Consider the following 25,969-nt stretch of genomic DNA (forward strand, 5'->3'; position numbering starts at 1 on the left):
TTGTTAGATTGTTATACATTCTTGGATTATGTTTATTAAGCTTTAAAAACGTTTAATAATTGTAAAATCTGTTGTACGAGAAGTACCCAAGGAATTCTATCATTTCCAGCATTTCCTGCTAACCATTTCTGACACTTTGACTTTCAAAACTAAGTCAGAGCGAAAGTTTCTTCTTCATCGATCTGTCAAAACTCATTTTGTGCTCAACAGATGGCGCTAGATGCACAAGCTGGGGATTTATTGTGCACTATTAGGCTGTGCCTGATCTATAAAACGCTGCAGCTCCTCCAGTTGCGGGAAGTTCCGATTTCACCGCTTCCAAGTCGAGAGCCCCCAACGAGAGCCAATGAGAAGCTTTTGCACAACTTTTCCTCTGGTTGATTGAACCAAAACATTAACAACAAACTTCTTTGTTCTTCGCAATGAAAAAAACTCCCTGAGAACTATTTTCTCTTTCTCTTTTAGTCATACATATATATATACATTTCACTGTTTCCCTTTTACTTTCAATTGCTTCAAAAATGTTGCTGGTAACTGAACATAGTTCTGTGCATCCTGTGTAATTTCTTGTCGTATTCTCCGGTTAGAAAGAAGTTGTGATTCAAATACCACTTTTTGGATTTTACTTTAAATACTGGAAATGAAGAACGAACTTGAATGGTTTCGTAAAAGATTGTGTTTTCACTGGATTCAAAAGGTCATAATATTATTTGTTCTGCTTCACGTATCGTGTGGAAGATCAAAACCTGCCGGTAAGTTTTCTTTAATTACTATTGTACCTTAAGAGAATAACTTAGCATGCAGTATTTGAGATCTTTCTATAAAAGGAGATTATTTTAAATGAATGTGAAATTTCGCTGGGAATTTTCTCATTTATTTTATTAACACAGAGAATTAAGTTTTCAAATAAGATTTAAAAAGTATTGCTTTTAAAGCGAAAATATTCATGTAGTCTGAAATGGATGCATTTAACTATTAGCTATTTTCTCTGGAAATCAGGGATTAAGAGAGATCTGCATTGCATATTTATGTGCTAAATTAAGTTTTTAAAAAAGAAGAGGGAGAGAGAGAGAACATTTTCTACTGTTTCCGTTTATCAATATTTCGTTTTTTTTTTAAACCGTAATATAATACGCAGCAGTGTTTATTAGTTAATATTTGCAGTGCATTTGCGAAATGAATGTATATCCCTATATTATTACTGCAAATGTTATTTTAAAGTAACTTAAGGGGACTCATACACCTTAAACCCCTCATGATCTTCGAATATGTGACTATTTCAAGAATTGGGATATTTTATTTATTTTAAAAGCAATTACTTCCAACTTTTTACAGCTGACTACATGATATAGCTGCTTTGGAAACTAGTAACCAGAAAGTTTGTGTTGCCACAAATATTTTTGTAATTGAACCCTCTTTGTGACAAAATATTTCGCCATGTTTCCACCTTGCGCGCATGATATTTTAAAAATGGCTAATGGTACATACTTGAAATTGGATGGAATTCTTTATATGGGCACTATTTTCTAACTGAACCAACAATCTGATGAATATTTTAATATTGAAAAATTTTATGGACGAAAACATCACAATTTGTTTTTAATAAAATACATTTTATAAACTCAACTCAAAATAAAATAAAAATTTAACATGAAATTTTTAGAATTTTAGGTTCACAGTAGTTTCCAGATGTTATAAAAGCTATATATTAAATATGGAATTAAATTATGAAGCAGAATATTTTAAACTCTGCACGCAAGTTGGAAACACGACGAAAAATGTTGTCACAAAGCGGATTAAATTATAAAAATATTTGTGGCAACACAAACTTTCTGATTACTATTTCAGAAAGCAGCTATATTATGTAATCAGCTGCAAAAAGTTGGTAGTAATTGCTTTTAAAATAAATAAGTTATCCCAATTCGTGCAACAGTCACCTATTCGAACATCTTATGGGTTTTAAGGTGTATGAGTCCCCAAGTGAGTTAGACTACAGCAAGTAGTGTATAACATGCAAGCATAATGAATCTGTGGTTTGATTCCTTGGATTATAAATCAGCCGAGTCGATTATATTACGCTAGATAGAATATGTGCATTTATGCGTTTATGCTAAGGATCTTTCCCTGTACGTACACTGATTGTGCATTAAAGTTCTTGCAAATGTTTTTATTAGCCTAAAGGGCATTAGCACAGAAGGGCTGTTAATTTCGCTTTGGCGTTTTGGGTTAAAAGGTTTAAATGTCATTTTCACTTTTCAAATTGTTGCCACCGAATATTATCGCCTTGTGTTATATTTAAAGAAATTAAATAATGAAGAATCTGCGTAAATATATGTATGTTTCTCGCATTATGATAAAATGACGGTACCTAGAGTCATCCCATTTTGAATAAAGTACACCTGCACCTGATATGTACACCTGGAAGCCCTAATTTGGAATTTGTTTTAATATCTGTTTAAAAGTTTGTAAACCTTTAGCGAATTTTTTAACGCAAATGTTTCCAAACCGGATTTCATCTGTAGGTAGATATCGTTCGCCACATCGTTCACTGATTATACGTCTGTGTTTCTTGACAGCGGCGCATGTTTCATAGGTGAAATTATTAGCCCAAAGGACGTATTAATTTCGTTTTGGCATTTTGTGGCATTTCACTATAAACGTCGTTTCACTTTTCAAATTGTTGCCACCAAATATTATCGCCCAGTATTATATTTGAAGAAATTAAATAATGAAGAATCTGCATGAATGTATATATATTTCTCGCATTGTGATAAAACGACGGTACCTAGAGCCACCAAATTCTGAATAACGTAGTCTTCCACCCGAATACGGGCACCTGGAAGCCCGAATTTTGAATTTCGAATTTTTTTTAATTATCTGTTTCACATTTTGTAAAAGTTTAACGAAATTTTTATTAATAATTTCACCGCTAGCAGTGGCAACACAGAGAAAAGCATTTTTATCTTCAGCGCGCCAGACTGTCTGTCGGAAATTCTAAAGATATTCTCATTTTAAAATTATTTTACAATATTGCTTTTGAATTCAATTTTATGCTTTAAGTGCGAAGAACATGATACTTAATACATAAAGGTAACACACAAAACGTAAAAAAAAAAAAAAAAAAAAAAAAAGATCTCCTTTGGGCGTAATGTTAAAATCTGAAAGCTTTGATTTTTTTTTTTTTTTTAAATACAGATTGCTAAACATTCGCAAATTAATTTACATGGTACCAAAATGAGCCTATGCTGAAATCCAATATAAATAATCCAATACTATTGTAAATATGTATGATAAGGGCATTAGAGTCGTAAACAGAAATGTGAGGTATTTTGATGTCTTTAGCGTATATCTAACAAATAACAAAAATTGCATTCGAAATGAATCTGGACACGGAAGCAGTTTCCTTTATTTTAAGGGCTCACCAGCGGCCGAGCGGTAAAGTCGCTGAACACTGGTAGTTCGGTCCGAGGTTCGAATCCCGCGAACGAGCTGGCTGCGTGGGTGTTTTCGTGGTTTTCCCCATGTGTAACGTGTATACGAGCCAGTTTCCCTTAGAAAGTCCTCCACGAAGGCATTCCTCCTCTTAGGCAGATAGCCCTAGTGTGCTTTGCCATAATTAAATACACCAACACCTTTATTTTAAAAATTGGAATTTAATGCTTATTTGATAGAATAATCGGGTTTCTTTCTTTTCAGAAGTATACTAGCATATTTTCGGGGGTATTACATTTTGCTTAACCCACTGACCCATTTCGTTTGTAGTAAATTGCAATTAAAAACACAGCAGCAACTTCATCCTTATGTTTCTTAAATAAAAGCGCATGAAAATATATTCAATTAAAATAACATTAATTATCAAAACCTTTTCCTGTGTGCTTTTTTATTCAGCAAGTATCAATAACAGGCAGAAATTGCCACTATCTATCATTTTAGTTATTTATTATATCATTTTAGTTAGTTATTTACTTTTTGAAAGGGTAAAAATTTGGCATATTTCCTATTCCGTTCATCTACCTAACGTTTGGCATTTAGTTTTTGCAAAATGGTTCAGTTAACACTACTGCTTGGGATAGATATTTCGACTAACATAATTGTACTAAATTTTCATGTAAGTAGAAATGCAGTATTGGGGGGGGGGGAGAACTTATTTCAGTTAATGATTAATAGCTGTGAAAAGTCAATTCATCATAAGTAATACAAATTTAATTTATTTGGAAATGGAATTAAGTATGACTTCTTAAAAAAAATCTGAAAGCGTTCAGATTTTATTAGGGGCATTTTATTAACGTTTTGTGTGTCACCTCTATTTATTAAATATCCTGTTCTTCGCACTAAAACTATAAAATCCAATTCAACAGTAATATCGCAGAATAATTTCAAAATGAGCATATCTTTAGAACTTCCGATACACAGTCACGCACGCTGGACATAAAAATGTTTTCGCTTTCGTATAGTGTTGCCATTGCTGGCTTTGAAATCGTTGTGTTTCTTAATAAAAATCTCATTAATGCTTTACAATACAAAATATCAAATAGATAATAAAACAAATTCCAGATTTGGGCTACCAGATGCCCATATTCGGGTGGAGACGTATGTTATTCAAAATTGGATGGCTCTAGATACTATTGTTTTATACCAATGCGAGAAACACACATACATTTATGCAGATTCTTCATTATTTAATTTCTTTAAATATAATACGGGGCTGTAACATTTGGTGGCAACAATTTAAAAAGTGTTTCAGACTTTTAAAGTTTTCGACTAAAAATGCTAAAACGAAATTAATAGCCCAGAACTGCTAAAGCCCTTTGGGCTAATGATAATTAGTACAAAAATTGGTTCACATACTGGACACAAATTTGGTTCATTGACTACAGTCATGAAATATTACAGTCACAGACAATTCCGATGAAAGCAAAATTCTTTTTATGCGAAATTATCAGTACGGATTTTTTGAACTTATTACCTGCATTTAAATGAAGTATAAATATTCATAAGATCGATAAAATAAAAGAAATTATCTCTAGAATATTATATTGGGTTTATTCTTTGTTTGCACGGCCCACCAGCGGCCGAGCGGTAACGTCGCTGAACACTGGTAGTTCGGTCCGAGGTTCGAATCCAGCGAACGGGGGCTGGCTGCATGGGTGTTTTCGTGGTTTTCCCCATGTGTAACGTGTATACGAGCCAGTTTTCCTTAGAAAGTCCTCCACGAATGCATCCGTCCCCTTAGGCAGATAGCCCTCGAGTGATTTGCCGTAATCTAATAAACCAAACCACGTACTGTACGTTGCATGATATCCTCTATTAATTAAGAAAAAGCATGTATTACACTATATTAACATATATATTATGCAATACAGCATGTACAAATCTGTATTTTTTAAAATTAGAAGTAATGTGGGTTATTTAAAATTAATTTTCTGCCTTCCCTCAAGCGCATGTTTGGCTATATGAAAAGGATTTTATGCACTGAGATTTTACTATCCAGTATTTTTGTATACAATATAGTGAGAGCATTTGTATTGTTTGTTTCCATTATAAAATAAGTAAAACTGAAAAAGTGAGAGATGGGTTAGGTTTATGTTTATTTGAATATGGCAAAGCACTCGAGGGCTATCTGCCTAAGGGAAGGTACGCCTTCGTGAAAGACTTTCTAAGAGAAATTGCCTGGTTTACAGGCCTTACATAGAGAAAAGCACGAAACTCCCATGCAGCCAGCTTGTTTGCCGGGATTCGAACTACCAGTATTCAGCGATTTTACCGCTTGGGTGCTGGTAAGCGAAACAGTGCGAGAAAGTTGATTAAAAATTTGAAGTTTCTGATTTAACTGTTCAGTGTTACTTTTCACCTATTGTTTCAAATAATATTATATAAATAATATAAATTCAGTTAAACGAGGATATACTGAATCTGGGTGGGGAAAGCATAAGAAGCTAACATTTTGTAAAAAACATAACGTACCATCGACGCCAAAACCATGAATTTGCAAAGTAGTTGCTTTGTGAAAAGAGGTAAATGTTTGGCTTCATAGCAAATTTAAATTTAGATTTCTATCTCGAAATTCTTATTTATTTCATACAATATGCTTGCTCCTTTAAGAGAATGAAAAAAATAAACACTAAAAATTAACTTAGAAGATGCGAGTTTAAACAGTAAAAAATATTAGTTCGTAACTTGAAAGTTCGGTTTGGTTGTATTTAGATTACGGTAAAGCACACTAGGATTATCTGCTTAAGGGAAGGGATGCCTTCGTGGAGAACTTTCTAAGCGAAACTGCCTCGTATACACGTTACACACGAGGAAAGCAACGAAAACTCCCATGCAGCCAGCCCTTTCGCGGGACTCGAACCTCGAATCGAACTAAAGGGTTCAGCGACCAACTCGACCGCTGGTGGTCCGTAACTTGAAAGGTCTTAGAAAACTTTGTGATTATTTGTATGGTGGCAAATGAAAGCTGATTACGATATTTACTGGACTGAGGATTGAGCCAGTTTGGTCTGGTTTATTTAGTTATATCAAAGCGCTCAAGAGCTATCTGCATAAGAGGAGAGAGGCCTTCGTGGAGGACTTTTTAAGGAAAATTGGCTAATATACGCGTTATACATGAGAAAAAGCCCGGAAACGCCCATGTAGCTAGCCGTTCGCGGGATTCAAACCTCGGACCGAACTACCAGTGTTCAGAGATTTTATCGCTCGACCATTGGTGGGTCCGAAGATTCAGTTAGAAAGATTTGTTTGTGACAGCAATATCTTTGCGCAATGGGGAGAGTTGAATTTGTTAATGCGAAACGAGGATAGTTAAAAATTACTCATTCCGAATATCCTGTCAATCGGTCATCAATAAAAAATCAAAGTTTTTTTTTTTTTTTTTTCTTTTTTTTTTCTTTTTTTTTTTTTTTAAAGAGGGAAAAAATCAAAATATCTTAACCAAAGTAAAGGTTAGGTTAGGTTATTTAATTACGGCAAAGCCTCGAGGGCTATCTGCCTAAGGGAAAGGATGCCTTCGTGGAGGAATTCCTAAGGGGAACTGGCTGGTATACACGTTAAAGTAAAGGGAATCTAAGCTCCTCAGTCACTATGTAGATATTCTGTTTTTGATTTTCAAAGTGAAAAAGTAACACTGAACAGTTAAATCGGAAATTTAGCCTTCAAAATTTTAAACAAATTTCTCTCACTGTTTCGCTCTTAAGCGGGCGAGCGGTAGAATTACTGAATACTAGTAATTCGAATGTTTCGACATTAGTGATTCGACCATTTGTGTGACCTGCATTCATTACTTAGCTGGCGAGAAGTAGCAGTTACACCATATTAAACTTTAATAAATAAAAGTGATCACATTACAAAAGCAAACACTTGTGATCTAAATTTGTGATGTGGGATGTGTTAAATATTAATTGTAACGTTAATTAACTTTATAGTAAACTTTTTTCTATTAACCCTATTAGTAAATTATATGAATGCGTATGGGATATTTTACGCTGTAGTGCATTTTTGGAGATACTTGAATAATGAGCTGGTGTTATAAATCTCTTTTATCCATAATCTCTAAAAGTGTGAAAAAAATTGTATGCATTAAATGTGAGGTTACACAGTTTTGCTAAGTGATGTCCTAATCAACTCTTCTTAAATTTCTTGCACTTGTAACTCGATCCGGGGTTCGAACCCCGGCGAATGGACTGGTTGCACGGGTGTTTTCGTGCTTTTCTGGTTTCCGCCTTGTGTAATGCCAGTTTCTCTTAGAAAGTCCTCCACGAAGGCATCTCTTCCAGATAACTCTCGAGCGCTTTGCTATAATTAAATAAACTAAACGAAACTCTAACTCTAATGGGCACATACGTCCCAGAGATTAGATTTCATGCCCTATTGGGTAAATAAAACCGTACTTTAAAATGGGGTTTTTTAAGTTTGCATTGTTTTTAAGAAATTAGGGAACAGATATGTGACTAAAGAAACCTGACAATACTTTCAGATTGCAGATGGCGCACTTATGTTTTTGAGCGCGCCGATTATTTAAATTTCAATTTGTCTATTTTATTTAATTTTACATTACATACAATTATATCTAAGGCATGCTTAGTATGAAATAGTTCTTATTGTTCTTATTAAGTAGTAATTTAGTAACTTTTTTAATGTCAGATTTAAGAAATTTTGAATAACTTCTTTTTGTGGGATATATTGTCCCAGTCATATTGAACAGTGGGTTAATATGCCCCATCAGTGTAAAATTACTACTTGCTGATATTTTATGTTAATGAAACATAAGTGAAAATTTTTGTTGTATATGAATTGGTGCATGTGGCAGAGTTTACGTTTTGTAATATTCACATTATACATTACCACACATTTTAGTTTTCTTTTCTGAGAAAGGGTAATATCCTAGACGATTGGGACAAATAGTTCCAGTTGACAATACGATTGGGACATATTGTCCCAGGAGATTTCCAGGAAACGGGAACAAATAAAAACATGGCTAATATTTATCCTACGGTCTCCATGGATTTTTTTCTGACAAAATAGCCAAGCGGTATTTAGTTGTTTGACAAATCTGGAATACCGCCGCGCGAAGTATTTTTATCGCGAACACTTATGTTTATAATATTGGCGAAACTAGCCTTGGAAATTTTTTTTTTTTTTTTTTTTGTCGTTAAAAACGGGTTATTTTTGCGAATATCGCCAATCGTGTTGTGATAAATGCAGATTTTGCCTATGTTTTTGTAATAGTAACCCTTCTGGTTAACATGATATTTTTAACTTTGTTTTAGCTTCTTGTTTTTTTTAAGTGATAATAAATAGATCGATGTGTACATGGACAAAATTAAGGCAGTGCGCAATGTCGAGTTTGTGCAATTCTTTGACTTCTTATTTTGGGTTTGTGTAGCGGCCATTTTGAAATTTTGCCTACCTGCCGTCGATTTTGGCGTCAAAAAAGAAACGATTCGCCAAGGGGCACCGTACAATAAATTTTTACCAAAAACTTTAAACTCATATTACATTTCTTTTCGTATGTCAACATTAAATTAAACTACTTTTCATAATTAAATTTAAACACGCAAAAATCGGGTCGAAAGGGTTTCCTGCTTTCAACAGAATTTAAAATTATCTTCCACTTGAATAAAAGTAGCTACATTTGAGTTTTCTGGAGGTCGAAACCATCATATTATCTAACTAAAATCCATACGTGAATGTATCACGCTTTCAAACTTATAGTTTCAGGTTATAAGTAAGATATACACTGAAGTGACAAAAGTCATGGGATAGCAATATGCAAATATACAGATGGCAGTAGTATTGCGTAGAAAATGTATAAATGGGAAGTGCTTTGGCAGGGCTTTCATTTGTGTTCAAGTTATTCATGTGAAGAAGCTTTGACGTGATTATGGCCGCACGACGAGAATTAACAGACTTTGAACGCGGGATGGTAGTTGGAGCTAGACGCATGGGTCATTCCATTTCGGATATCGTTAGGGAATTCAACAATCCGAGATCCACAGTGTCAAGAGTGTGCCGAGAGTATCTAATTTTAGGCATAACATCCCACCATGGACAGCGCAGTGGCCGTCCACCTGCATTTAACGACCGAGACCAGCGACGTCTGCGTAGATTTGTCAATGTTCACAGACAAGCAACACTGCGTCAAATAACCGCAGAAATCAATGTGGGACGTACGAAAGACATGTCCGATAGGACAGTGCGGCGAAATTTGCCTTCCTTGGGCTATGTCAGCAGAAGACCGACTTGAGTGCCTTTACTGACAGCACGACATCGCCTGCAGTGACTCTCGTGAGCATATCGGTTGGTCTCTAAACGAATGGAAAACCGTGGCTTGGTCAGATGAGTCACGATTTCAATTCGTAAGAGCTGATGGTAGGGTTCGAGTGTGGAGCATACCCCACGAAGCCATTTACCCAAGTTGTCAACAAGGCACTGTTCAAGCTGGTGGTGGTTCCATAATGGTCTGGGCTGTTTTTACATGTCATGGACTCGGTCCTCTGGTGCAACTGAACCGATCATTTACTGGAAATGGATACCTTCAGCTACTTGGAGATCACTTACAGCCATTCATGGACTTCACGTACTCAAACAACGATGGGATTTTTATGGATGACAATGCGCCATGTCTCCGGGCCACAATTGTTCATCTGGCCACCTAGATCGCCCGACATGATCCCATCGAACATTTATGGGACATCATCGAGAGGTCAGTTCGTGCACCCTGCACCGTCAACACTTTCACAATTATGGACGTCTATAGAGGCAGCATGGCTCAATATTCCTGCAGGGGACTTCCAACGACTTGTTGAGTCCATGCCACGTCGAGTTGCTGCACTTCGCTGGGCAAAAGGAGGACCGACAAAATGTTAGGAGGTATCCCATGACTTTTGTCACTTCAGTGTATGAACCCGTTGGCTGCTTCGGGTCTGCATCACGATTGGTTGCGTTGCACAGATAAAATACCATATTAAATATCAATAGCTGAAGAAGAAATGTCCACTCTAGATTATTAGCACTATTAATGAATTTTTGCGTGAAAGCTGTTAATACGCTTTGAGATGATTATACTTTTTGCGGATGGGTTCATTCTGATGAAAGTATTATTAACCTGTGGTTCGAACTACAGGAAAGATAGTTTTGAAGCTTCTTAATGGAGTACTAGCACTAAACCAACGGCTTATTTAAAAGCTTAAGGGGGCTCATACACCTTAAACCTCTTATGAGCTTCAAATTATGTGACTGTTGCTACAATTGAGATATTTTATTTATTTTAAAAGAAATTACCTCCAACCTTTTACAGCTGACTACATAATATAGCTATTTTGGAAACTAGTAACCAGAAAGTTAGTGTTACCACAAATATTTTTGTAATTTAATACGCTTTGTGACAAAATGTTTCGTCATTTTTCTACCTTGCGCGCATGATATTTTAAAAATGGCTGATGGTACATACTTGAAATTGGATGGAATTCTTTATATGGGCACTATTTTCTAACTGAACCAAAAATCTGATGAATATTTTAATATTAAAACATTTTATGCGCGAAAACATTACAGATTTTTTTAATAAAATACATTTTATAAACTCAACTCCAAATAAAATAAAAATTTAACATGAAATTCTCAGTTTTTTTTTTTTGGTTTACAGTAGTTTCCAAATGTTATAAAAGCTATATATAAACTATGGAATTAAATAATGCAACAGATAATTTTAAACTGTGCGCGCAAGGTGGAAACATGACGAAAATTTTTGTTACAAAGCCGATTAAATTACAAAAATATTTGTGGCAACACAAACTTTCTGATTACGATTTCAGAAAGCAGCTATATTATGTAGTCAGATGTAAAAAGTTGGAAGTAATTGCTTTTAAAATAAGCAAGTTATCTCAATTCTTGCAACAGTCACATATTCGAAGATCATAAGAGGTTTAAGGTGTATGAGCCCCCTTAAATTAATTTTTAAGTATTTAACGCCGATTAAGCCTAGCACATCGGGCAGGCATTACAGTCCCCATTTATGCGCATCTGGTATCAGTTTCAATACAAGTTAGTAATAATTTCAATAAAGTTAGTAATTTAGACACTTGAGATTGGATTTTTTCATGCGTATGTTACAGGCCTGCCTATTTTGATAAGCTACTATTTTGATATCATATGTTTGATTTCATAATGTCACAGGACTATTTTGATTCTTTGTTAATTAAAATAGGCCTATAAAATAGGCCTATAACATTATGAAACGTATCTAATTCGAAACTGTAATACGATATGGAACATAAAAGATAAGTTTACTATATTTTTAAGTAATGTCTCTTTTTACTTCCTTGTACGAAGTAAAAAGGAAGTATTGTAATCGCGAAAAGTTTTAGGCAGGATATTTCAACAAAAATATCCATTTTGACCGCTATCGAAAGCAATTTAACGATGTTTTTGCGTGATATCTGTACATAATAAAAGACAGAAAAAAAGACTCGTTTCTTCCAAAAAAATTATAAATCTGCTTTAAATTAATTCTGAAGAGAATTTTTCGTGGCGTCTGTACGAACGTATGTACTTACGTACGTATCTCGCAACGAGTAGCCTCAGAACGTTGAAATTTTGTATATAGGACTGCTATAACATGTTGATGTGCACCTCGTATTTTGGTTGCAATCGGTCGCACCAAACGTATATAAATAAATTTATATATATATCCACTCTGTTACCCGGCTCAGTGATATCAGTATCTTTACTCTTATATGTTTGTAAATTGTACTTTTTTTTTTTTGCTTTAAAAATGATTGAATTATGTTGTTTTTATCTTCCGGTTAAGGTTTTTATGCCTTTCGTAATTCTGGAAGCACTATTTGTACAATTATCAACAATTTAAAAGCTGTTTAAGTGCGGTTAAGTTTTAAATAACATGGCGGACATATTTGTTTACATTTGAAACAGCAGAATTGTAGATTTGTTGCCAATCTAGAGAGACTAAGCTTCGCAACACAAAAATAACGCCTTCATTTATTATTGCGATTTAAATCATGCTTAATCCTTTCTGTAATTTTTTCGAAGAAATAAGTGTTTAAGATTTACGTCGTAATCTTTAATGCAGATATTTTGAGTTTTTATGTATTTTTGCCTTGTCGCGAAGTGAGTGCTGAATTAATTGAATGAGAAATACTAAATCGTCTGTGAAAAACTGTTTCTTTTCTGTTTTGTTTGCTTAATTTCTTTCATACATCGTTTTAACATTATTATGATATTTGAATAGAACCTGTGGCAACGATAATTCTTCAAATGATATAAATTTTGTGCATTCAGAGTGTCGTTATAGTAAATAAATATAGTGAATTTTAAAGAGTGCATTTATTCTATTGTGGTTTATGCGCTGTCGACGAAGTAGATTTAATGGAACCGAATCAATTTAAATAAAATTTAAGAAAAAATGCGTATAATTTAATATTCCGTACAAGGAAGTCATGTTGTGTACACATCAGAATTTTTTATTTATATTTTCAGGTAGGTTTTTCTGAATGAGTTTTAAAAAATTCTAAATTAAAGACCAATAGGGTCCAAGGAAATAGACTAATAGAAATTTCTATGTATACATTTTTATCTAAAGAGTAGATGTTATTATGTCACTAATAATATTCATTTAGACAAAAACTTCACATTTTAAATCATTTTTAACGACTGATACCTTCGACATTTCGTCAAAGTATTGGCCTTGAAAAGACCGAGATATCATCTCGGTTACCTGATAATGATCGTAAATTTAGCAGTGATTAGTTTATGGAAGATCACTATTTATAAAACTCATTAACTTAATAGTAAACGCCTCCTGGAATGGTGATTATTTTTTCACCTTTTTCTAATTAAGGTTTTGATTAAAACTTAGCGAAATATCGATTTTCCATTGAGGCACCCGTAATGTGAAGAATTGCTTCCGTTAATGCATCTGGTTTGAAACGCTCTAGACATTAACTTCCAATTAAGTTCAGAGAACAAAATAAACGTGCGCCATCTTTATAAGTTGATTAGAAACTTCATTTTATGAATTGGCAACGCATGGCGCATTAGGTAGGAGACTTAATGCGTCGATGATTTTGGCTGATCAGGGGGGTTGAGATTTTTATGTGGATTTGCATAAGATAAATGAAAATATTAATTAAAAAAGCTGAATATTCACTATTATCGTAAGAAATACAGGATAGTCAAAGAAAATCGATATATGAACCCTCAGCGGCCAATCTGCTTAGCCAACCGAAATGAAGTTTCAAACATCGTTATTTGATTGCTCGGTTTGAAATCGTTAAGTTTGTTAATTAAAAATTCGTTGAAGTGTTACAAAATATGAAATACACTTTACACATGGGAAAACCACTGAAACGACCATGCTGGCAGCCGGTTCGCCTGGATTCGAAAACTGGTTAGAACTACCAGTGTTCAGCAATTTTACCGCTCGGCCCTTGTTGGACGAAATGTCAAGGGCAATGATATGCTGGAGCTTAAATCTGTAAAGCACTTTTTTATTTACACACATTATAAGTAAATTTATACATTTGTATAATGATTATCTCATGTCAATTGTTGTTTATAATGAGAAAGATACAGGGTGATCAGCGAAAAAGCCCTGATTTCAAAATTAAATATCTCTACAACAAAGATCGATAGAATTATACGGTAAATTGTACGTTCATTAGCAAAACTGTAAAAATGGTGTACTAAAGTTTAGAAAATTTAGTTACGAAAATCGTTAACAGATGGCGCTCTGCGCTGAAAACTCGTTTCCTGAAAAGAGTAAAAAAAAAAAAAAACAAAATAAAGTGAAGCAGCCTTTGCAATCAAAATACTCCCTTTCAATCATCAGCCACGCTGCCAGTCCGTTCGAATTTCGCAAAGAGCATGCGAATGGGATTCGCATCGGGTTCAACTAGAACATTGAATTGGTTTTGAAAACTGTGACGTGTTGCCTTAGGACTGTGTTCTAATCGGTGAAATTCCAGAACCAAAAAAACATGTTGTTCAATGGAATACATTATTTCACTTTCTACGCTAGCCTTTTTTCACTAGCCAACAGTCGTACTGATCACTTACGAATTAGAAGCACATTTTTAAAAGCTATTGATAGGTCATCGCGATTAGAGCGCCATCTGTTAACGACTTTCGTAACTAAATTTTCTAAACTTTTGTACACCATTTTTACAGTTTTGCTAATAAACGTACAGTTTACCGCATAATTCTATCGATCTTTGTTGTAGAGATATTTAATTTTGAAATCAGGGCTTATTCGCTGATCACCCTGTATTGTTGTACACCTTGAAAAAAAAATGAGACAGTTATCTATATCTCTCGTTCTACTTGGCCAATTGATGAAATTTAGCTTGCATTTTTCATGTTTCGAAAGCGCGATTTAGGATACATTTATGCATTTATATATAGCATTCTTCTAACATAGGTATTCTCAAACAAAATCGAACATTTTCTGAAATGACATACCTATTTTTTCCATAATTCTGTTCTATGGTTAAATTATGCCAAAGTGCAAAGTTTTGCAGAAAGTAGTTTTTAAAAAATTACCTTTCAAAATTTTATCTCCGCAGTGTTAATTGAATTTGTTATACAATTCGAAATTCAGATTAAATTAAAATATAATTTTCTCACTATTTTTAAAATTTGCATTTTTTAGAAATTTTTAGAAATTGTTCAAAAGTATTTTACTAACTTTTACTATCACCTTAGAGTAGATGTATTTTTAGGCATACCTGCAAAAAATCAAGAGTCAACATTTCCAAAGATGTACATGAATTTATATACATTGGCGCGTTTGGAAATTTGTCATATTTGTTATAAGCGATAACAATAACAAACGTGCTTCATGCATTTTGCTAAATTCATTTCAAAGAATGAGCGATGTACCTTTTCTCGCTCGTGCTCAATGAAAAAAGGGAAGGAAAACATGTTCCTCTAAAATTAAGAATTTCTTCGAGTGAATTATTTCTAAGATTTTTCTTAAATTTTTCTCTTGCACATATATGTGTGATACATCCATCTTTATGAAACGGCTGTATTACTCAGTTTTTATTCGATTTCTGGTAATGGAAACAGTTGTGTATAGGAGATTTTTGTGACTTCTACATGCCTAAATTAAATATACTCAGATTACTTAAATCAATTAAATAACGGTACTATTCCGTTTTGAAGATCGTAAAAAATCGCCAAACTATTGTTAATGCCAGTGCTGCCAAAAATAATTGCGGCAACCCTAACGCAAGAAAGGGATTATATAATAGTAAATAACTATCTAAAGATTATTGTTTTAATTTTATGTGAAAGGTTAATTTCATGTAGTGCTTTTTTATTATTATAATTTATATAAAAAGGCTGAATGGAACCATAAGAGTAAATAACTATTATTTCAGATCATTATTATAATTTATATAAAAAAAGGCTAAACATAACTGAATGGATTCCTGCATCGCTATTTCGCTACCGAGTTATCACTAAAGCATAATTTCGTCTCATTGGTTGTTCAAACATAATTTTCTATAATGAATGGATGGATTGGATTATTCAATTATAGCAAAGCACACAAGGGCTATCTGCCTGAAGGGAGGAATGCCTTCGTGGAGGACTTTCTAAGGGAAACTGGCTCGTATACACGTTACACATGGGGAAGACCACGAAAACGCCCATGCAGCCAGCCCGTTCGCGGGATTCGAATCTGGGACCGAACTACCAGTGTTTAAAGTCTTTACCGCTCGGCCGCTGGTGGGCCTTCTATAATGAATGATGGCTTTTCTTTGAAAAAATTCTCGGTAAAGTGCAGGATCTCCCACTTATTTGTTTGCCGCTTTTTACAAGGGTAAAAACAATTGGATTTTTGTCAATTTTCTTTTAATTTTTAAGTTAAAATAGGTCGATGTGTACATAGATAAAGTCAAGGGTGTGCGCAGTGCCATTTTGTACAATTCTGGGATTTTATTTTTTTTTTGAAGTGAAAATAGCTGCGTACATGGTATATGGAGTATGTGCAATTCTTAAAAACGCGTCAAGCAGTGGGGGATCCTGCACTTTACCCAAAATTCCATTGCCGACTTTTCGTCACGAGCAATTCTCAAATTGTTAAATCCATAGGATATCAAAAAAAGGATTTAAAAATTAAACTAGTATTTCAATAGCCTCTTAAGAAATATAGAACTATCTAAACTTACGCAATCTGAAATCAGCTAGATTTCGCGCGCTGTTAAATGGGGGCGTTTGCTAGATTTGGCGCTTTCGCGCATACATTTTCGCTGCAATTTTTTACCATCCTCAAAACGGAAATAGTACCTAAATAACCAATGCCGCTTAATCGGTATGGTAGTTAACGTTGCCGACTGCCGTGCCGAAGGGGCCGGGTTCGAATCCCGGAGAAGGCATGGATGTTTGTAAATATATAGTGTCATTGCAGCATGGCTGCCCTCCAAATATGCGGCGAGCCGAAAGTCCTCGCGTGGTGGTTTGGTGGAAGGGGAAGAAGGGTGGGAGACCCTCCGAATTGTCCCCCCCCCGGGGTGCTCTTCATCAAAATTGGGCGCGGAACTGAGCTAAATCGTACTGTCCCCTGTAAGGTGCTCAAAGGTGTTGACAGGCGTAAGTTAGCGCTCCTTGCCGAGCGGTATTTCGTGGGCTGGGGCTGATGTTACGGTCAGACAAGTGAACATAAGTAACAACAACAACAAATAACCAATGTTTAGGTAACCTTCTACATGGACGGCACTTCTTTGCGCAGACATCCCTAATGTGCTTGTGCTTTAAAAAATTAATTAAAATTGTTCATGTGTGACAAAATGTTTTCATTCATAAGATAGTAATTTTTATATTTTCAGTTTCAGAATGCCTCCATTTACAAAAATAAACAAACAATCTTCATATTTTTACTTTTTGTACGAAGTAAAAAGGAAGTATTGTAATCGCGAAAAGTTTCAGGCAGCATATTTCAACGAAAATACCCCATTTTGACCTCTTTCAAATGCAATTTAGCGATGTATTTCCGTGACATCTGTACGTAAGGACAGAATAAAACACTCTTTTCCTCCAAAAAAAAATTATAAAACTACTTTAAAATGAATTCTGAAGAAAATTTTTCGTGGCGTCTGTACGAACGAATGTACGTACGTGCGTACGTACGTATCTCGCATAACTCAAAAACGAGTAGCCTCAGAACGTCGAAATTTTGTATATAGGACTGCTATAACATGTAGATGTGCACCTCGTATTTGGGTTGCAATCGGCCGCACCAAACGTTTATAAATATATTTATATATATATCCACTCTGTTACCCGGCTCAGTGATCTCAGTTTCTTTACTCTTATATGTTTGTAAATTGTACATTTTTTGCTTTAAAATGATTGAATTATGTTGTTCTTATCTTCCGGTTACATATTTATCTGCTGAACGTAAAGGTTTTTCTGCCTTTAGTAAATGTGTATGCAATAATTTTAGAATTATGAACAATTTTAAAGTTGTTTAAGTGCCGCTAAGCCTTTTTTTTTATGGCGGCCATTGATTGTTTACATTTGAAACAGCAGACTAGTGGATTTGTTGCCAGTCTAGAGAAACTTAGCTTCGCAACGACAAAGATAACGCTTTCATTTATTATTTAAATCATGCTTCATCCTTTCTGGAATTTTCCCGAGGAAATAACCGTTTGAGATTTACTTCGTAATTTTTAATACACATATTTTGAGTTTTTATGTATTTTTGCCTTGTCGCGAAGTGAGAACTGAATTAATTGAATGAGAAATACTCAATCGTCTGTGAAAAACTGCTTCTTTTTTGTTTTGTTTGCTTAATTTCTTTTATACATCGTTCTTGCTTTATTACAGTATTTGAATAGAACATGTGGTAACGATTAGATAATTCTTTAAATGATATAAATTTTGTGCATTCTGAGTTATAATATGAACGAAATATAATACTGTTAAGTAAACCTAGCGCCAGAGTGTCGCTAAGGTAAACAAAGTGAATTTTAAAGAATGCATTTATTCTATTGTGGCTTATACGCTGTCGGCAAAGTAGGTTTAATTCAATCTAATAAGTGTAAATGAAATGCAAGAAAAAATGCGTATAATTTAATATTCCGTACAAGGAAGTCATGTGGTGTACGTATCAGATTTTTTTTTTCAGAACCCAAACGACTAGACATGTACTGCACATAAATAAAAAAAATCTAAAATCACATTAAGTCTTTTAAATAGGAAATGGGAAAAAATATATATATATATTTTTTTCTTACAGTTAGCGAGGAAGTTGAAATCGTCGTTGGCTGACTGCAAATAATAATTACGCATCTTGACAGCTTTCTTTTTCTCATTATGCTTAGTCAACTTAGAAAAGTTTTGCACCTTTGAAAGTCACGCATTCAGTGTGAAGCACCCCCAAATATTTACTTTAGTCCTGACAGTTTCATTCCCTGTATTTTCTGAATTTTAGTTATTTTCCAATTTTTGCTCCTTAAATCTTAAACCGAAAGAATAACTTCATGTAACGGTTTCTGTTGAATATTAATTACTGTTTGGTTGGCAGCAGTGTGGGCTATCGTCTTTAGCTGCCTTGCAGCTTTTGACACACAGTCTTCATTAATGATATCTGATTAAGTGTTACATGTTTATCTGCTGAACGTTTTTCCTAAATTGTTTATACCTCTAAATATTCCTTTTGCTCAAAAAGCCTGAAACTAACTCAAATGAATTCTTTTGGTCTCATCAGCGAATAATTCTTAAAAATCTAGTATTGGAAGCATGCACATATTTTTAAAACAACTAGAATTTCAACATTTCTAGACAATAATAACCTGAGTTTGTAGAGTTTCGTATTGTTCTGTAACCTCAATTAATAACACAAGAACTCTTGTAAAATATAGTGACGAATTATGGCTTTGTCTTGCCAACACTTACAGAAGCCAGCAGTTATGTTTTAATGATAATGGATTAAATAAAACTAAGAATTAAGTTTATGAGGTATTTCTCCTTAGCGTGCCTTCGTGGTGTGGTGGTTTACCCTGGGCTCGTCTGCGGTTCCATTACCGGTGAAGCATTTTCTCAATTTTCATCTTGCCTGCTTCCAAAAAATACGTAATGTCTCTACAGTGGCGCCCGAACTAAAAGGATGGTGGGTAATTATTCTTCACACCCAGGAATTGGCGACTGGGTCTCCTAATAAACCCCGGAGTATGTAAGGTATTCCCCCTTCTTAGCGTGCCTTCGTGGTGTGATGGTTTACCCTGGGCGCGTATCCCTGCGGTTCAGTTCCCGGCGAAGCATTTTCTCATTTTTCATCTTGCCTGCTTCCGAAAATACCTAATGCCTCTACAGTGGCGCCTGAACTAAAAGGATGGTGGGTAATTATTCTTCACACCCAGGATTTGGCGACTGGGTCTCCTGTAAGGTATTCCCCCCCCCCGCCTTTTTAGCGTGCCCTCGTGGTGTGGTGGTCTGCACGATGGGCGCGTATTCCAGTTGTTTGCGGTTCGATTCTCAGCGAAGGTGTTGCTCATTTTTCATCTTGCCTGCTTCCAAAAATAAGTAATGTCTCTACAAGTTTGGCCTAAACAGATTGTACAACAGAAATAACGCGCAAACTGGCTCAGACTAAAGGTGGCATAAGAAGCGTAGTGGTAGAAAACTCACCGCCTATGTGGCCTTCAAGCAGGCAGAACAGACTCTGATTCTACACAGTAAAACCTTCCTTTAAATATTCTGTTCTTTCTATCTCATTTGATACCATGCGAAGGACAAATTTACGTTCTGGCAGCGAAATGGAAATGAGAGTGTTAGGATATGCGAAGGAGGGCGTGGGCACCATGCCTCTACCATTGAGGTTAATTGGTATAGCTCCACGTCCACCTATATCTAGAGTTTGGCCAGAGCGTTTTGTCACACAAACGCCTCGCACCGAGCGTCCGAATGTATCCGGAGGGCAGTCCCACGGACCAAAGCGCCGTCTGGGAATTCACTCTCATCCAACTGCTCGGGTCCAGTAGTTATTGGAACAACAAATAATGGTTTTACAGGGCCAAACAAGGGCATTGAGATACATTTTGTGATTCATACGAGGGCAATCCCCAAAAAAAAGGTCTCCTATATTTTTAGATATACATAGAATCGTTTATTTTCTATAATTGCTACATCACTTTAATAAAGATTGCAGAATGCTTTATTTTTCAACATAATCGCCATTTCGGTCGATGCATTTTTGTAGACGCTGTGGCAGTTTTACAATGCCCATGTCATATCAGCTTGCCGCCATGCCCTTCAGGAAGCGTTGAGGAGCTTCAGGAGCATCCAGATGATCCTCCGATCTTTACGCATTTTACGAACTCAACAATCGCAAAACTCAACGAATACGAACTGAACAAATTGTCTCGTCGGCAATTGACGGCCTCCCGCTCCTTTCTTCGTCATGAATTTCAGTACGACCGGCTGTAAACTCTCTACACCACTTGCGAACGTTTTTGACATCCATGCACGACTGTCCATACGCTTCTGTCAATAGGCGGTGAATTTCAACCGGTTTAACGCCTTTTGCGTTCAAAAATTGAATAACTGTGCGCACTTCGCACTTGGCGGTAAAGTTTATCGGGATCTCCATTTCGAATGGGGCCCACCAGCGGCCGAGCGGTAAAGTCCCTGAACACTGGTAGTTCGGTCCGAGGTTCGAATCCCGCGAACGGGCTGCCTGCATGGGTGTTTTCGTGGTTTTCCCCATGTGTAACGTGTATACGAGCCGGTTTCCCTTAGAAAGTCCTCCACGAAGGCATCCCTCCCCTTAGGCAGATAGCCCTAGTGTGCTTTGCCATAATTAAATACACCACACCACACCATTTCGAATGGCTGCCAAGCCAAGACTGAGCATCCGAGCGAAGCGCCTGCTTGCTTATGTAGCAGCGGAGAAGGCACCACTCACAACAGTGTTGCCAACAACCGTATTAAAACTTTCTCTATGTCCCCAAAAAATAGGAGACCTTTTTTTTGGGATTGCCCTCGTATTACAACTGCATTGACATTATTTGCTTAAAGTATTACTACAACTGACAATACATGCTTGACATTTAAAACACTATTACGTTTAGAACACGGTTACTGCAATACGCACATACATTTTACAACTGCTTATATACATTATGTTACACATTTCAACTTTTTAAAAGCACTATCATTAATTTCTAATACTCTCCTTCTTCTGCATCTACTCGTTTGCTTTATATTTATAACATCTTCACGTTTAGAACTCTATTATTGCAATACACATTTACTTTTACGTCTTCGATCTGCTTATGAACATTATGTTTAATTCACTGCTTCTGTTAATCACTGCATTGATTATTACATTTCAATCTAATTGCTTGAGTACACACTTACATTTACTACTGCGTACATACATTACATTACACTTTTACATCTACTTGTTTGTTTTACAATTATAACTGGTTATAAGGTACTTTCTTCCTTCTTTCTGCGTGCCTTCGTAGTTTAAGGGTAGCACACCCGGCGCGTATTCGAGAGGTCCAGGTTTGAGTCCCGGTGATTCCATTGCTTATTTTTCGTGTCTTCTGTTAAAATGTAATGACTTCAATGACTCTATACTGGCGCTCCAACTACAAGGTGATGGACAATAATTCGTCTCCACTAGGTCTTGGCGATTGGGTCCCGTAGTCTCTAGTCGCCTGTTTGCCTATTTAGCTTTTTGTCTGTTACCCTTATCTATTAAATATCATGTTATTCGCACTTAAAACTTAAACTTCAGTTCAACAGCAATATCGTAAAATAGTTTTAAAATGAGTATACCTTTAGAATTTCTGATACAGTCTCGCGCGCTAGAGATAATTTTTTTTTGTCCTACAGTGTTGCCATTGCTTGCTTTGAAATCATTGAGTTTGTTAATCACAAACTCGCTAAAGTTTTACAAAATGAAATAGGTAATAAAGCAAATTTCATATTCCAAGTTTGGGCTTCCAGATGCCCATATTCGGTTGGAAACGTACGTTATTCAAAATTGGATGGCTCTAGATACCGTCGTTTTATCACAATGCGAGAAACATACATATGTTGATGCAGATTCTTCATTATTTAATTTCTTTAAATATAATGCAGGGCTCTAATTTTTGCTGGCAACAATTGAAAAGTGAACCCACATTTCAACGCAAAATGCCAAAACGAAATTAATAATCTTTCTAGGCAAATGTCCCTTTGGACTAAAAATGATGGAACAAATTTTTATTGATCTGCAAAAATGTCAGAGTGAAGCTTCATAAACTGATCTTCAATGGGAGTAAAAGCTGAGACAGATCGCTGGCTAATGCAGTTGGACGACTGTCTTAATTTGCTTCCTCTTATAAGAGCTACAGCAATTTTAAATTCAACATTTAAAAGGACAGTTACTTACTTACCCAAAAGTAGTATTTTAAACCATTTTAATACTATTTGGGAAAGCAATCACTTTGCTTTCATTAATTTAATTTAGTATACAGTCAAAAGTCTTTAATCCGGACTTGCCGATTTCGGATTATCGGTTTTTCCGGATTATAGATCATCAGTTTAAATCTGGTAAGATGGCATGCAGAAATTATAAAATTAAAAATATGAAACCGTAATTTTTGAAATAAAGAGCAATTATGTACTAAAGGGTATCAAAATTAACAAAAAAAGAAGCTTAATATTTATTTGTTTACTTCATTAAAATTTCTTTCAAGGCGCGCATGCGTAAAGCATACATTACGCATAGTAGAAATTAGAAAATCGCAACCGGAAAACTATTTGATGTGTATTCGTGACATTTATAATGACGAGGAATTTGATTTAAATTATATCAAAGACGGAGTACATCGAGATGAAATACTACATTTAGTAAGGAATTATAAGCCGAATAAAATAAAAACATCTGCCCTGAAGATAAGGATAGTACTGACAGATCAACTTCCAGTTCATTGCGCGCCGCGACGTTCACCCCCCACCTCGCAGAGCAGCGGGAAATTAATAAAAAGATTTCGGAATGGTTAGAGAAACAAAGGATATGCCTTTATCCATTTTTTGCAGCAATTCCACTTTTTGTTTGATGGACATCGAAACATGCTTTGTAGATCCTTTGGCAGCTCCAGGATCTGAAATTCTTTTTGACATAATCGAAAGTTCAAGCTTACTTTTATAAAATTGCTTTAACAGTCTGCAAAAAATAATCAGCCGGATCCAATATGAAGATAAGGAACAACGCAATCTGCAACATTAACTGAAATAGATATTTAGATAATTTTAGCTTAGCTTATACCGTCCGTTATACATTAAACGCGCATGCGTAAAAGCATTATGCGCATGCGTGAAAGCATTATGCGTTGACGCATGCGCAGAACGTTTGTAGCTTTTGAGACCCGATTTATAGATCATTCCGGATTATGGACGTCCGGATTAAAGACTTTTGATTGTACTAGTAAAATTTAAATGCTATCTCATGTATTAACCTTTTTGTTTATATTAATATATATGTTTTCATCGTACAGTAATTAAACTTGTTTTACACAGTTAAGTAATTCACTATGGCGAAGCAGATGGGGGTATCGAGCTTTGAGAAAGATACCCCGGTGAAGATTTTTTTTATTGTCATTTGAATGGTACACTGCTCAAAAGAAAGGGGGGCATTTCTATATCTCCCGTTCTACAGCACCGATTGACGAAATTCAACTTGCGTTTTTCATATCTCGAAAGCACGATTCAGGATATGTATTAGATTTATATATAGCAGTGTTCTAATATAAGTATTTTTACACAAAATCGGACTTTTTCTCAAATGACATGCCGATTTTTCTCCATATTTCGTTTCTACGACTCAAATTATGACAAACAGCAAGTTTTGTAAAAACGGAGGAGAAGTGTTTAAAAAATTAGGTATCAAAATTGTAGCTCCACGATGTTAATTGAATTTGGTATATATTTGCTAATCTCTCTTTTATTTATTAAACTCATTTGATTCTTCTTTTCACGTTTCGAAATTTTAGTTGATTCCCAATAAAATTCACCCATTTTTTATGATTTAATTTTAAAATTTCTATATTTAAATGTTTTTTATAACTTTTTTGAAAAAAAAATTGAATTATAACCTATAAAAGTTTCAACGTCATCTTAACGTAGATGCATTTCTAGACACACCTGCAAGAAATTAGAGTTTTCTATTCGAAATTTTCCAACATATACGTGAATTTACGTACTGGCGCGTTTTGAAATTTGGCATGTTAGTTATAAGCGATAATAACGCCAAATATGGTTTACGCACTTTGTTAAAATTATTTGAAAGTATGAGCGATGACCTTTTTCCGCTCGTCTGCAATGAAAAAAATCTACTGTGAAGTCCACATGACTTCCTTGTACGGAATATTAAATTATACGCATTTTTTCTTGCATTTTATTTAAACTTATCAGATTGAATTAAACCTACTTCGCCGACAGTGCACAAACCACAATAGAATAAATGCATTTCTTAAAATTCATTTTATTTGTTTACCATAGCGACACTCTGGCGCTAGGTTCACTTAACAGTATTATATTTCGTTCATATTATAACTCAGAATGCACAAAATTTATACCATTTAAAGAATTATATAATCGTTGCCACATGTTCTATTCAAATGCTAGAATAAAGCTAGTACGATGTATAAAAGAAATCAAGCAAACTAAACAAAAATGAAACAGTTTTTCACAGACGATAGAGTATTTCTCATTCAATTAATTCAGTTTTCAATTCGCGACAAGGCAAAAATACATAAAAACTCAAAATATCTATATTAAAAATTACGAAGTAAATCTTAAACATTTATATCCTCGAAAAAATTCCAGAAAGGATTAAGCAGGATTTAATTCGCAATCATAAAGGAAGGCGTTATCTTTGTAGTTGTGCGAAGCTATGTTTCTCTAGATTGGCAACAAATCCACTACTCTGCGGTTTCAAATGTAAACAAGCAATGGCCGCCATCAAAAAATTTATTAGGCTTAGCGGCACTTAAACAACTTTAAAATTGTTGTTAATTTTTAAAATATTGCATACAGATTTACATAGGCATAAAAACCTCAATCGGAAGATAAGAACAACATAATTCAATCATTTTTAAAGCAAAAAATGCGCAATTTACAAACATATAAAAGTAAAGAAACTGAGATCACTGAGCCGGGTAACAGAGTGGATATATATATAAATATATGTATATAAGTTTTGCGCGGCCGATTGCAACCAAAATACGAGGTGCACATCTACATGTTGTAGCAGTCCTAGATACAAAATTTGAACGTTCTGAGGCTACTCGTTTTTCAGTTCTGCGAGATACGTACGTAGGTACGTACTTACGTTCGTACAGACGCCACGAAAAATTCTCTTCAGAATTCATTTTGAAGCAGTTTTATAATTTTTTTGGAGGAAAAAAGTGTTTTATTTTGTCCTTACGTACATATATCACGGAAATACATCGTT

At 35.0% G+C, this 25,969-nt stretch overlaps 1 protein-coding gene across 1 annotated transcript in view; it reads left to right on the plus strand.

Moving 5' to 3' along the window:
* Positions 1 to 302: 302 nt before the first annotated feature.
* The window catches only part of LOC118190944 (uncharacterized), a 293,777-nt gene continuing 268,110 nt past the window's right edge, over positions 303 to 25,969 (plus strand). The window contains exon 1 of the mRNA XM_085812896.1: positions 303 to 752. Within this exon, the coding sequence (XP_085669022.1) occupies positions 641 to 752 (112 nt within the window). The 5' untranslated portion in view covers positions 303 to 640. The remainder of the gene's footprint in view (positions 753 to 25,969) is intronic.

Source organism: Stegodyphus dumicola, chromosome 1 (genome assembly GCF_044657685.1).
Source record: "Stegodyphus dumicola isolate Sdum_Otavi_A_Nest chromosome 1, ASM4465768v1".
Lineage (NCBI taxonomy): Eukaryota > Metazoa > Arthropoda > Arachnida > Araneae > Eresidae > Stegodyphus > Stegodyphus dumicola.